Genomic DNA, 13,510 nt, shown 5'->3' on the forward strand with positions numbered 1-13,510 from the left:
ATACCACAAAAAAATAACGCAGTCACTGTGATGAATAAACAAAGTCAATACTAGGCGAGCTTTTTTTAAGTGCACTCCTATATTATTTTTGAAAAGCATTTTATATAATCAAATTATAAGTTGCTTCATGCTAATCTGAGAAACAATCTAGCAAAACTATTCAAGAATTACATTAATTATTTCCTACATTACTTTCATGTGATTTGACGCATCACTGATTCCCTTTTCTGCATCTGCAACGGTCACACTATTGCATTTGCCTATACAATAAAATAAAAGGTTGCTTTGGTTTTTGAAATTTTTAAATAACGAGGAATTTAAAGCAATGAAACCCGATTCCATTGGCAAATGGATTGTTTGCCGGGTCTGCCTGAACAGTGCCAGTGATGGAGAATACCTGCTGCAAGATATATTTAGCCAGAATGCCAGCACTCGTCTTGACCAGATGCTGTACATTTGTGCTGGGATCCCAGTGAGTATCCAAATCCAATGCTTTAAGCTTGTCTTCTAATTTGAATAAATACTACAATTAGGTAAGCATCGATGACAATTTCCCGGACAAGATGTGTAGCAAATGTGTGAGCTGCTTGCGCCAGGCTTATAAATTTCGTTTAGCCTGCCAGCGATCATATCAGCACATCATGGATTTGTTTGCCAGCGAGGAGACCAACAGCAGCAGTAGCAAAAATTCCAATACCTTGGAAACGAAGAATTTTATCAAGTTGTTACATGAGGAATCGGATCAATTGGAACAAGTCAAAATGGAGATAGTTCCGTTGCAGCAACAACAACAACAACATGAAGAAATTATAGTTAGCTATGTGGAGGAGGCATTGGTAGAGGAGCAGGAGGAGGAAGAGGAAGAAGATGTTGACCAGGCATATGAGATGGATGATGATGATGATTTTGTGGTGTATGACAAAAATCAAACTGTTGTAAGTGTTGAAGAAGCCTTTCAGGAGCATGCAGAAGTGGAAGAATATGAAGAAGTTGAAGTATTATCTCCTGAAGCTACCTCTAGCTTTATAGTTTCGGTTAAATTAGAGGGCGGTAATAATGTAATAGAGGAAGTTGCAAGCAACGAGGACGATGATAGTAATTCCTCAAAGCCTGCCTTCGTTGGTCGCACAAGTGCCAAGCCAAAATTACTAAGTCTGCGAGGGCAACATAATGATGAAGTGCAGCAGGCACAGCCTGTCAAAAAATTGGGTCGTAAGCAAAAGGAAAAGCTATCGAATTATATCTGTGATGTATGCGCTAATATATATCCCACACAAGCCCGCCTTACTGAGCATATGAAATTCCATTCTGGCGTCAAACCTCATGAATGCGAGTAAGTAAAAAAAAAAACACATATATAGTATTCTTATATTAAACATCATTTTTGATTCTATCTCCTCCCATAGAATATGTGGTCGTGGTTTTGTCCAAAATCAACAGCTAGTGCGTCACATGAATACCCACACCGGAAATCGGCCATACAAATGTAATTATTGTCCTGCTGCCTTTGCGGATCGTTCCACAAAGACCAAACATCATCGGTAATTACTAAGTGAATTTATTGGCTTGGTTTTCTTTAATTTTCATTGCAATCTTCTTTAGAATTCACACCAAAGAACGCCCCTATGAATGTGATGTGTGCTTTAGAACTTTTAGCTATTCGGATAATTTAAAATTTCACAAAATGATCCACACCGGCGAGAAACCTCATGTGTAAGTAGACATGTTACATTAAATTATGTTCCTAGTTTTTGAATAAAATTAATTTTCTTTAGTTGCGATCTTTGTGGCAAGGGATTTGTCAAAGCGTACAAAATGCGTCTGCATCGTGTGACTCATGAAAAACGAGGTCCTTGCAAACCATCAACAAATCCAGCCACTCCTGATGATATCAAAGATGAAATGTCTACATTTGTTAGCACTTAAAATAGGTTTCTTAGATAAGACAAAAGTTTAGGTTTATAGTTTAGAGTGTAAGTGAAATCAATATATTTAAGATGAATAGAAAAATTTGTTTTATTAGCTTAAGATTCTTCACTTATAGCTGATCTTTGTCAGTCTATTTACGGCATATAATTTGACTAAATCTCAACAATAATAAAATTCTTAATTATATTTAGCTAGACGCCAATATGATGAATGTTTATTTAAACGTTCATTCTTCAAAACAACCTGGCTTGTTATCGAAATGACCCTTTTCATGGGAATTCTTATGATGCAGTTGTGAAAATCTTTGACCACAATAGCCACAGCTATATGGACGCTCCCCTGTATGGGTTTTAAGATGGACATCTAAGACATTTGAATAGTTAAACGATTTATCACAATAAATGCATTTATAAGGTCGCTCGTTAGTATGGATTCTGTAAGTAGAAAAGTATCGATATGTAGATTTCAGGATGGAAGAAGGAATTTATAAAGGCACATGTGCGATTACCTTTGATGCTTATAGCGTGTCGATGGGTCACCAAAACTGGAATCACAATAATTGCATTTATAGGGTCTTTGACCCGTGTGCGAGTTCATGTGCCGTGTTAGCTGCGGCGTTTGGCGGAATCGCTTATGACAGATTCTATATAAACAATATAATTAAAGATTTTCGAGTACTTGACTACCTTCATGATACTTACTCGCATTCGTGGGGCTTGTCCTGGCTATGTATCTTTAGATGGGCCGTGAATTTCACCCTCTCTGTATAGACATTGTTGCAAATATCACATTTAAAGCAGTCAGAAGTTAGTGGAGTTGAAGAGTTTGATGGGGAAATTGATATAAAATCAAAAGATTCCTCTGGGGTAGGCTTCGACATTTTCAAGTTAATTTTATAGATTCCCCTTTCCTCTCCGCTTAATTTCATGTTCACACATTTGCCATTCAGGACTATCATTGGCGGTTTGTCATCGTCTTTCTTTAGTTCCTGCAACTGATCCTCCACGTTAGCATTGTCAATGGCTGCTTTCTCCATTAATTGCAGATGCTCGTCAGCTTGTTGGCACAGCATACGAAGCCTAGAAGCTGCGCTTATCAGAACAACACATTCACTGCAGACACTTTCCGGCCATTGGCAATTAGCTGGGTGACTTAGCTGAAGAATTACAGAAGTTTAATACAGAAACTGAGAATACTATTGCTCGTACCATTATGCCTGCTCGTGATAGCATTTCCTGAATAAAATTACCATTTACGGGCGAAAGTGACCCATTCTTAGGATGCAAAAAACAAATTCGGCAAATATTCTTTAAATCATTCATTTGAACTAATTTGGTGTCCCATAAAAAATTGAAGTAGTTTTTTTTTCAAATTAAAAACAAATTTGAAAACAAATCAGCTGCAAGTAATGAATTAACCCATTACCAACACTGGTGCATAAAATGAAGTCTTTTCAACACTGAAATCACAAATAAACATAAACATTTCAAACAAAAACATTTTTTGGATAATGGCTGAATTAGCATTGGACATGTCGAATATATGCAGAATATGCTTGGAAGCCAGCGATGCCTATATGATTTCTATATACGACTCCAATGAAGATACAAGTCAAGGAGAAGCCATTTCTATTTGTGAAAAAATTGAACACTTTAGTGGTATAAAAGTATTGCAATATTACTTCTTTCTTACTTCTTAGTATTAAATTAAGATTATTAACCATTACAGATAAATCGAACTCTAGAGTTACCTAGCCGCATATGCATTAAATGTAAAGCATTCCTAAGTTTGGCGCATAAGTTTTGGCAAATATGTCAGCGTTCTAATGAATTTCTAAAAGAATATGTTTACAAAGATCAGAAACAGAGTGACCAGCAATATCAGGATCAGTTTGATCAGCAACATGAGGAGCAGCCTGTTGCGGAACAGCAAGATCAGCCTGTTGGGGAACAGCAGGAATCCAATGAGCACCATCAGACTACTTATGAAGAACTCGAAGTGGAAGTGTTGGATGACGTTATCTGGGCAGACGATAATGCCATTGACGCTTCACCGAAGGCATCAATGATTGTGCTCAATAGGGAAAATGAATCAACAATGCCAACACCAACACCAGATGCAGGAAAACTACATATTTGTGAGCTTTGTGGGAACAGCTATCCAAGAAAAAGCACCTTGGATACACATATGAGACGTCATCGAAATGAGAGGCCTTATAAGTGCGAGTAAGAGTTCAGTGGTATCTGAAATGTTTGAGTGTAATTTCAATTTTATTTCAATTCCTAAGCGTTTGTCCTAAAGCATTTCATGTGAACTACCAATTAACCCGACACATCCGTCAGCATACTGGCGCTCGCCCATACAGCTGTGAATATTGTGAAAGGAAATTTACCGATCGATCTTCCCAGGTGAAGCACGAAAGGTGAGAATAAGTATATCAAATATACTGTGCGTTTGTCAAACGATTAATTTTATAATTTGTACATTTTTCCTTTTTCAATTAGAACCCATCGCAATGAGCGTCCTTATACATGTGCAACATGTGACAAATCCTTTACCTATGCCAGCGTTCTCAAAGCCCATTATAAAACACATACAGGAGAAAAACCGCATATGTGAGTTAACAAAATTTTTGTTTCTTTTTAAATTAAAACTAATTTGTTTATCAGTTGCCAGATTTGCCGTAAGAGTTTCGCACGTACACATAATCTGGTGGCTCATTTGCAGACGCAACAACACGTGAATGATCCTAGAACTGCTGCCTATTTACGGTCTCTCAAATCAGGATCTTCTTCTGTAATTAATACTTGATGAAGTAATCCAAAGGGTATCAGCAGCTAGATATCTTTTTACTCAAGTATTGCCATACTTAAGTCTTATACAATTTGTTTGGGTTTTATTGCAATTTTACATAAATACATCAATATTGAGCGTTGTATTAAGGGGACAAAAAATTTATGTGAATTATGAAAATTTCGTTTTGTTTTTTTTTCCTTTTTTGTTTTTTGTTTACAATTAAATAACAAACTAAATAGAGGAGAAGGTTAGAGTTGTGGTGGTACGCACTTTATCTACTTGGCAGACATACGAATTTTATCTTTTAAAAGATTACGCAATTCGGTAACCATTAGTTCATGGGATTCCTTAAATGTTGCCGAAACATCTCCAATTAATGTGGCTTCCACTTCGGGTTTCAGAGACATATCAGCCATAAAAGAGCTAAGATCCCGGGGCAGCACTGGAGCTTTCCATGTACCTGAAAACCCAAATATTAATGTAAATGAAATGATGAAATTTTCGTTTGTGTTACTTACGTATGGCAGCATCACAAGCCTCCAATTTATGTTTTAATTGGCGCATTAGCTCATGAACCATTTGGCCGCGTTCTTTTTCGCTTATAGTTGCATCCTGATTCTTATTGTCTGCCGATGATCTGTTTTTCTTTGTCTTTGTCTTGGAAATGACCTGCAGTTTCTCATTCAGAACTGACAAAAGAAAAGCATATAGAGAAAGCAACTGAAAGAAAAGTGTGTTTAAGTCAACTGTGATGATCAAGTGCAATATTGTAGGTGATAGTTATTGACTCACTTCTAAGCAGGCGGCAACCTTCTGCTGATGCTCCCTCCGTTTCCATAGTCCATCCATGCCATTCCATTCATTGCTTTCTGTAATTGTGTGGACAAACAATTCCATTACAAGCACCACATTGTCCCCCATCCGTTTGCATTGTTCTGTTAGTCGGTTAGCTCCGCTATGCAAGTCTAGCACCAATTGAGCCAGATCATCCATAAAACTTTCGTAGGGTAACTCCAAAAGCAAATGCAAACGAGTTGGCAATAAATTGACTAGAAATGTTTGCGATAAGGGCTTATAGTTCATTAACCTTAACCGTTGATATAAACCAGTCCACGAATCACGTAAAAGTTCTAAGGTAGCCGTTGCCTTCCCGCTACCTTCTCCACTATTGTTCTTGGTGCCGTGGTTTAAGTCAATAAATGCCGCAAAGAGACGCAACATTAGGGAGCGTATTTGCAATACTTCAACCTCCTGATCAAAAGATTCTTTGCGCTGCGCTTCCGTGTCCACCAAGTGCAAGGGATCCCAACGTATTATGGCCTCCAGGTCACGATTATCGCTCAATTCATGCCACGCAATGCGATCCTCGGCAGGCTCAATACTCATGGCCATATAGGAAGATAAATTCTGCTGCACATTGCCATAACAACTGACCAAATCACAGATCTGTGCCTCCACCGAACACGAAACGTATTGAAGGCTATTGGTAAGCCTTTCCTTGAAGTTCAAAAACTCTTCCATTTTCGAGAATGTACAAAATCTATACGTAAGAGCAATATACTCTAATCTCTCCTTGTAACTGTTGGTAAAGAACTTTAATGTGGCATCATAGCAATTTCGTGCTCCTGCAAAGCGGCCCGATAATGGCAGCAACTGGCAATGTGCATAGCCCATGGAATCCAATTGGATTTGCTTAATATCCAAGTAATCGTACATCTCCTGTGCTCCCAGAAGGCAGCCAAACATGTGATAGATTTTCAGACTCAATAATTTGACATGAAAATTGCTAGTGCTATTTCGTAAGACATATTGCAACAGGCATAATGCTTCGAATAACTGATCAGATTTGTTTTCCCGCTGGCTAATGTCGTACATAACATTTGCCGCTAGCAAGGCATAAGGATCCGACGGTCCCATCTCGGTGGCCAGTAATTGTTTGCCAAATGTACTTCTACCATGCTCATAATGAAGTTTAAGTGCCGTATAGAAGGCAAGTAAATGATCAACTGGTAGATCCAAGTGTGAGCCACACATTCGGGAAATTTGTAAGGCACAAATATGCTTTTGCATATGCTCCTTCTGCAGGAATAAAAACGAAATATCTTACAATGAGGAAATATTTTTAATTGCTTTGTACACTCACATTCTGTGGCAGCGATGACGAGCTGATGTCACACTCTGCCAACAGCTTACTGGCCAAATCCTGACGTTGTTTCATGCTGATTGATGGCAAAAATAGTGCTATGTCATGGGTGCAACAGGATTTGTCGCCAAACAATTGGAAATACTCAATGATTAGTTCGTCAAAGTCACCAATTAATTTGTCGGCTGGCATTTGCACCGCCCGCATGCGTTGATGCAGCTCCAAACGTGCTAGATAGGGTCCACGCTTCTTGCGTTCTGAGGTTTCAATGATGCGTTCCAGAAATGCCTGGCATGATGCGAGGAAACCTTGTTTATCTGGGTTGATTTGATCCTCCGATGGTGTTTCAAGTAGCTCGAAACTAGATTGTATGTATTCCTTATAGTAATCCCAGCGGTCACGGCTAAATGGCGAGTAGATATTACATAAGATTATTGTAGAAAATGTAACAACTATGTATATCCATTCATTTTTCAATGAACTTAGTTTGAACTATGATCGATATAAAAAACATTTTATCAAAATATCTTCTTACTCTGCGTCTAGTAGTTCTTGGAGCAGCTCATTCAACTTCTGCCAGTTGCCCAGTTTCTTCAGAAGCTCAAATTTCATGCTGACAGGTGCTCCAGGATATAATTTAGCACATAACTCGCCGTTTAGAAACTCCCAAGCCTCTTGATATTTATTCTGCAACTTAAGTATATGCAAATAGAGGAATGCTTCTTGTTCCGTCTCCATTTTGCTCTCTTTTATATGCTTATCCACCATACGTTGGGCGAGAGCTAAATAGATTTTTCTCTTTTCAGGAATTGCCGATTCGGGTCCACGTATTCCTTGGAATACTACACTGATTACGGACCAAAAATAATACGCATTCTTCGGCTGAGTCTTGTATAATTGCAAAGCGACTGCCTGCTGGGCTTTATAGTCCTCCACACGGACATGCGAAATGAAAAGATGGGCCAAAAGTTCTTCATTGCCAGGATTTTGTTTGACCGCATGCTGATATAGCTCTACAATTTTGTCCACTGCGAAATGATATTGATTAAAATTAGAAATATATTTCGTAGACAAAGAAAATCAACTGCACACGCACTTATCGCTTTGTTCTAGACGACGAAGTAAATGCAAATGAAAATGCAATTTTAATTAGTTGCCCCAAAATGCAGCAAGAGACTTGACGCGTGCCAAGAAAATATGTATAAAAATATGACTCGCAATTCAGGTGTGTGTGAGCGTGTATATGTGATTTATGGTATTGGCATGGGCGTAAGTGGCCATTGGCCAATGTGAATATTCTTGAATAACTTTTATGTAAAATTCAGATTCAAGTGAATTCTGTGGATTATAAATCCCTATGTAAACGTGTTTATAAATTTGTTGCCTAATAAGACATAGTCTGAAATGTAAATATATTCGATTTTATAGTGCTTGGAAGTTTACATACATTGTTCCATTTCTCTATAGCAGAACGAGAGAACCTGCAGCGTTGAATCGTCTGTTGGCTTCTCCTCGGCCACTGCCTGCAGACATGAATGGCTTTCTTCATAGCGGCCCAAACGAAGCAATGAAAGACCTTTCAGAGCACGTGCACAGAATAGATTGGGATGTTTCTTAAGCAGTTTTTCCGATTCTTGTAGAGCTTTTCGATTGTTGCCCACCTCCAAATTGTCTAAAAACATATAACCCAAATTAAACAAATTTTTTTCCTGCTTCATCACATGTTAATATCCTTGGAACTTACCATAAACCGGCCTCAATCGGCGCTCGAACAAGGCCGAGTCCATTCCCTGCTGCTGCTGTTGATGCGACATGGCTTAATAATCCAACTCTTGCAAACTGTGTTATGCTTATATGTTGCCTGCCTTTTAACCTAATTACAATGTGTGTGCTGCTGCATACACCTCGCCTGAAAACCACACCGCACCGCACGTTTTTTCTTCTCTTTTTTTTGCCGCCTTCAAGACAAGGGCACGGTTTCTTTACGCGTCTTTAGCAAGGCGTTTCCGTTAAATAGAGGCACCTAAATTGCCTTAACTAAACGGGCTATTAATTTATAACTAATGTCACTCACTAAAATTTCATTAAAAATTACTTAAATTTGTTTTGAAAAAAATTGGTCTTCTTTTAAAGTGGTAGGGTTGCCCAAACATCTTTGATTTATCGATAATCGTTTCTAAGGGCTGCACTAGGAATTTGTAACAGCTGATTGCTAGAGAGGAAGCGGCTCGTGGATTGTCACCCAATACGATAGTATTTAAGCGTCTCGTCAAGTCTAATAATGTAGTTACTGTTATTTGAGATTGAATATTTAATTAATATTATTATTATTCATACCTAATATTGTAAAATTGTCAAATGATCCTCGTTAAGGCAATTTATCGTACTCTGCTGTTATTGATTATGCGCTTTAACGATTTTTCGTGACTCACGGTTATGCCACGTACTCCTTGAGCTGAAGTGTGATCTCTAGTTGCTGCCCCCCGTTCTTGCAAAACGCAAAACGGAAACACAAAAACGGCAAAAATGCAGAATTTTTTATATTAATTTAAGTGGAAGTGGCGCGCGGTCTAAAAAGAAAAGCCGTGCTTTATAAAAGTATTACATCAACTACAAATTAAACCGCCTTAATTTTAGTGTTAAAACATATATAATTTAGCTCTCACACGGCATTTTGTTGAAATTTTCACCATTTGGTTTATTTGTTTTTGTGTCCATTTTTGGTGAACTTTTTGCCAAAAACGAAAAAAACGACCAGGCGGAGGAAGGGAGGAAAACCGAAAACTAAATCCGATTCACGCAATGAGAAATGAGATTTAACTGGCTAAGCGAATACTTGGCCAAGTTAGATACGCGTGTTATCCAGGATTGGAGACATCAACTGGCGGAGCAGCTGCAGAAAGCGACACCGCAAGCCATATACTGCCGCATCAAGACGACATCAGCTGAAGCCCTGGAGCATATTTTGATTGCATGTGCGGTATACTTGATAGTATGCCTGGGCCTATACAAGCTCACCTTTTGGCTGACATCGCCAACAACAAGAAGCGTGAGAGACAGGAACAGAAACAGAGACGGACTAGGCCAAGGCGATGGGTGCACCCTCAAACAATTCCTACAATCTGGCCTACGTTTGCGTAGCGTTCATTTGCCCAAATCTGGACAAATGGGAAGAGTTCTATTTGTGACCGCCCATCCGGACGATGAATGCATGTTCTTTGGGCCATTGATCTATTCGCTGACCCAACGAGATGGCTGTCAGGTGTATATACTGTGCCTGTCGAATGGTAAGAAAGTTTTTAGGATGAAGAAACCTCCAAGCATAAGGCTAGCATAAGTTAGTATTAGTATGTTTAAAGAGAGAATGTGTGAAAGGTTTGACCATCATTTGTAACTGTTAATACCGTCATTAAAAATAAGTTTGAAAAAGGGCGACACTTACTCATCGTCACTTACTTACGGTGACTTAATTCATTAGAAAAAATCTATAAATATAATCAGTGAGATTCATCATATAAATCGTCATTGACATCTAAGTAATTTTCTTTAAAATTTTACTAGTAGTTCAATCTACTTTTAGCCGATTGTCGATTTATTTATAGTCAAAAAAAATTTAAGTTCAGATTACTAATAGATTTTTTATTTAAGATTTCAAAAAGAATAATTGAGAATAACACTCAGAAGCTCAGGAGCTAGAAATTTGATGATTTAAACTTCAAATGTCTAAATTTAAGTTTACGTTAAAAGACCACAGTCAAAGTTGGGTAAATAGATCTAATTGTAAGCTTTAGAGGTATAGAAACAAATTAACTATAGTTTAGTTTGTCCCCAAAATTGCTCTATATTCAAATTATTAAACATTTTATTATTATAATATTTTCAGGCAACTACGAACAATTGGCCCAGCTTCGACGTGAAGAACTGTGGCGTGCGTGCATGAAATTGGGGATACCCGAGGAGAATATTGTACTCGTTAATGCCACCAATTTGCCAGATGATCCGAATGTTGAATGGAGACCAGATGCTGTGGCTAGTCTAATATTACATACAGTGGAGAGTTTGGATATACAAGCGATCTTCACATTTGATCGTGATGGTGTCAGCTCTCATCCAAATCATTGTGCTGTGTATTACGCGGCCGCTTCGCTTTGTTTGGCCAATCTATTGCCCAAAGGTGAGTGAGTGGTGAATCAGTCACATGGTCAACAATGGACGGCCATGTTAATTGGCATGTTAATTGTACAATTTTTTAGTTGAGGGGACCCGGTTCTCTCTCCCTTTTTGCCTCTCTGGGCGTCTCATCGTCGTCTCTCTCACACACTTTTATTCTCTATATATAGCCTTTTGATATGTGGCATATAGTATAATAGACAATTTTGTTTGCAGATTGTAAATTCTACACTCTAGACACGATCAATGTGGTAAGGAAATATTTATCAATTTTCGATTTGCTGTGTACTTGTTTGATGTCAACACATTGGTAAGTTTTACATAAAAAACTGAGCTAACACTGCAAACACTTAATATACACTTTATTTTTGTGCTCAGGTCCATTCTCAGCTGGCAAGAGGCGGGCATTGTGAGGAAAGCGATGTTGGAACATCAATCACAAATGAAATGGTTCCGTTGGCTATATATTTATACATCGCGCTATATGTTCATAAATTCAATGCGGCAAATAAATCTCTCGGATGTGGAATTGGAAATGCAAATTCATGACAACTAGATGGAGAGCAAAATGTATATTTTTTTAATGTTAAAGAACACCAAAAAGACAAACTACCTTAGAGCATGAAGTTGTTTTTTAAAGACACTGACGATTCTACTATATAAAAACAAATAAACTAATAAACAAATCGATCTACTGTAAGCCAAAACAAAAATTGGACGCAAATCTCCAATAAAAACGAACCAGGGAACAAGCAAAGAAAAAAACCATAAAAAAACAACAAAATCCATGAACCACTCACTGTCCACACATTCTTAACTTAATTGCATATCTTTATTGATTAGTTAGCTTATAAATCTTTATGTTCCAAGATAAAAAGAAAGCAAAAGAAATTGTGTGCTACTTTTTGAGTCATAATGCATTGTTATAATTTCTTATTGTATTGTGTAAACCTTCCTTATTAGTTAAATTCTCTGTAAAATTGTAAAATAGTTTGTTGTAAGCAGCGAAGTACAATAATTTTTTGATATAAATATGTAAAAAGAGCGAGAGAGGGTATATAGAAAATATTATATGAAAAGAAATGCACTTTTTAACTGTTTTAGTAAAATGCCAAACGATTTTAGTTGCAATATTTAAATATCTGCAGTTTTTATTTAATCTTACTGAAATAAATGAAAGAACAAAATGATTTCTAAAGTTAATTTGTCCAATATATTCTGAAAACGACTAAATAGGTCTTGTACACAGCATATTTTTAGAGTATATTCATTAAGGGGTCCATCAAATGTTATCTACCGATTTTTTTGGAATCTCTTCCTAAACATTTTGCCAATATTTATCTCCTCTGTGCTATTCACAATAATTTTTCGGAGACCCACATTAGACTCGTGTTGGGCACTTTGAAAGGCATCTTCAATCATACGCATAGGATATGTTCTCGCAATCAACTTGTGCATGGGGGCACGGCCAGATTTAATTAGTTGTAGTGCCGTAGGGTACCTAAATAAATATAATTATTGAAATATTAGTACATTTTTTAGCGTATAAGTACTCACATATTCGTGGAACGGAAGCTAGGTATGAGACGTATGTTCTTCATAAGAATATCCAAGGCATTAAAGCTAGCACACTCCGACTCGCATTCGGATAGCACACAAACTCCGCACGGTTGCAATGCCATAACGGCAAGATTCATGGTCATCGCAGAGATGGCACAGTTAATCACACAATTTGGCCACTCTCGGAACTTTCTATAGATGGCCTCTAGTACCTCGCCGAACAGAGCATTTGAATCGAAAAAAACCGTCTCGAATTTAAAATCTTTTTGCACCATCTCGAGAGTGGAGTTCATGGTGCTAGCTATGACCACCTGTTTACAACCAATTGCTGTTGAGCACATGGCGGCAGCCACTGCCGTTGGACAAGATCCAATAATGAGGACACTACTGGTTGGCGTAATATTACCCTTAAAGCAGGCTTGGCAACCCAATGCTAGAGTCTGTGTTAATGTTCCCTCCTCCATGCTAATGCTGTCGGGTAATCGATGACAAAGATCGGCGGGATGTACTTGATGGGTGGCCAGAAATCCATTGTAAACCAAACCGCCACACATATTGTACAAACCCCGTTTGCATAAATCACATATGCCACACGACAGAGCCGACTCTACAACCACACGGTCTCCCACATGCAAGTGGTGGACGCATTGACCAACTTCTTCGATAAAACCAGTTGCATCATGTCCTAAGGTCATACCCTCTACATCCCGATTGCCGTTCTCATATACATGGATATCCGACCCGGTAATTGCCACCGAACCAGTGCGTATTAGAACATCTGTAAGATGCAAATAGTTAATAAGGAATCTTGCTTATTCGTTCAATAATACCTACCATTGTCCCTGGGGCATGGCCGTGGTAAATGATATTTTTGGATCTTGTAAGAGCATGGTATACGAATTACTTCAATCT

The 13,510-nt window shown here is 38.0% G+C and overlaps 6 protein-coding genes across 7 annotated transcripts; 3 read left to right on the forward strand and 3 right to left on the reverse strand.

Annotated features, from left to right (window-relative positions):
* Nucleotides 1-243: 243 nt before the first annotated feature.
* LOC6649783 (zinc finger protein 112) lies at nucleotides 244-2,119 on the forward strand. The gene is made up of 5 exons (XM_002072316.3): nucleotides 244-472; nucleotides 534-1,333; nucleotides 1,407-1,541; nucleotides 1,603-1,713; nucleotides 1,776-2,119. The coding sequence occupies exons 1-5, from the start codon at nucleotides 326-328 to the stop codon at nucleotides 1,924-1,926; spliced, it is 1,344 nt and encodes a 447-aa protein (XP_002072352.1). The 5' UTR covers nucleotides 244-325; the 3' UTR covers nucleotides 1,927-2,119.
* LOC6649784 (zinc finger protein 253) lies at nucleotides 1,992-3,318 on the reverse strand. The gene is made up of 4 exons (XM_002072317.4): nucleotides 3,138-3,318; nucleotides 2,631-3,085; nucleotides 2,438-2,572; nucleotides 1,992-2,363 (listed from the first exon to the last, which is right to left on the reverse strand). The coding sequence occupies exons 1-4, from the start codon at nucleotides 3,249-3,251 to the stop codon at nucleotides 2,156-2,158; spliced, it is 912 nt and encodes a 303-aa protein (XP_002072353.3). The 5' UTR covers nucleotides 3,252-3,318; the 3' UTR covers nucleotides 1,992-2,155.
* Nucleotides 3,319-3,383: 65 nt separating this feature from the next.
* On the forward strand, nucleotides 3,384-4,902 carry LOC6649785 (transcription factor Ouib). Its single transcript, XM_047009290.1, has 5 exons — nucleotides 3,384-3,595; nucleotides 3,658-4,154; nucleotides 4,217-4,351; nucleotides 4,434-4,544; nucleotides 4,599-4,902. Exons 1-5 carry the CDS (start codon nucleotides 3,440-3,442, stop codon nucleotides 4,738-4,740), a joined length of 1,041 nt encoding a protein of 346 aa, XP_046865246.1. The 5' UTR covers nucleotides 3,384-3,439; the 3' UTR covers nucleotides 4,741-4,902.
* Nucleotides 4,774-9,024, reverse strand: LOC6649786 (phagocyte signaling-impaired protein). Its single transcript, XM_002072319.4, has 7 exons — nucleotides 8,613-9,024; nucleotides 8,316-8,540; nucleotides 7,404-7,896; nucleotides 6,869-7,271; nucleotides 5,518-6,804; nucleotides 5,244-5,445; nucleotides 4,774-5,185 (listed from the first exon to the last, which is right to left on the reverse strand). The coding sequence occupies exons 1-7, from the start codon at nucleotides 8,680-8,682 to the stop codon at nucleotides 5,001-5,003; spliced, it is 2,865 nt and encodes a 954-aa protein (XP_002072355.1). The 5' UTR covers nucleotides 8,683-9,024; the 3' UTR covers nucleotides 4,774-5,000.
* A 286-nt stretch (nucleotides 9,025-9,310) lies between these two features.
* On the forward strand, nucleotides 9,311-12,177 carry LOC6649787 (N-acetylglucosaminyl-phosphatidylinositol de-N-acetylase). 2 transcript variants are annotated; one of them, XM_023179815.2, is made up of 5 exons: nucleotides 9,311-9,466; nucleotides 9,627-10,155; nucleotides 10,752-11,042; nucleotides 11,255-11,348; nucleotides 11,417-12,177. In XM_023179815.2, exons 2-5 carry the CDS (start codon nucleotides 9,678-9,680, stop codon nucleotides 11,592-11,594), a joined length of 1,041 nt encoding a protein of 346 aa, XP_023035583.1. In that variant the 5' UTR covers nucleotides 9,311-9,466; nucleotides 9,627-9,677; the 3' UTR covers nucleotides 11,595-12,177. The 2 variants fall into 2 exon arrangements, with proteins under 2 accessions (XP_023035583.1, XP_002072356.1); XM_002072320.4 differs by having other exon boundaries at nucleotides 9,311-10,155.
* Nucleotides 12,178-12,591: 414 nt separating this feature from the next.
* On the reverse strand, nucleotides 12,592-13,435 carry LOC111519363 (sorbitol dehydrogenase). Its single transcript, XM_023179780.1, has 2 exons — nucleotides 13,429-13,435; nucleotides 12,592-13,376 (listed from the first exon to the last, which is right to left on the reverse strand). The coding sequence occupies exons 1-2, from the start codon at nucleotides 13,433-13,435 to the stop codon at nucleotides 12,592-12,594; spliced, it is 792 nt and encodes a 263-aa protein (XP_023035548.1).
* Between the last annotated feature and the right edge of the window lie 75 nt (nucleotides 13,436-13,510).

This window comes from Drosophila willistoni, chromosome 3R (genome assembly GCF_018902025.1).
Source record: "Drosophila willistoni isolate 14030-0811.24 chromosome 3R, UCI_dwil_1.1, whole genome shotgun sequence".
NCBI classification, from domain to species: Eukaryota; Metazoa; Arthropoda; class Insecta; order Diptera; family Drosophilidae; genus Drosophila; species Drosophila willistoni.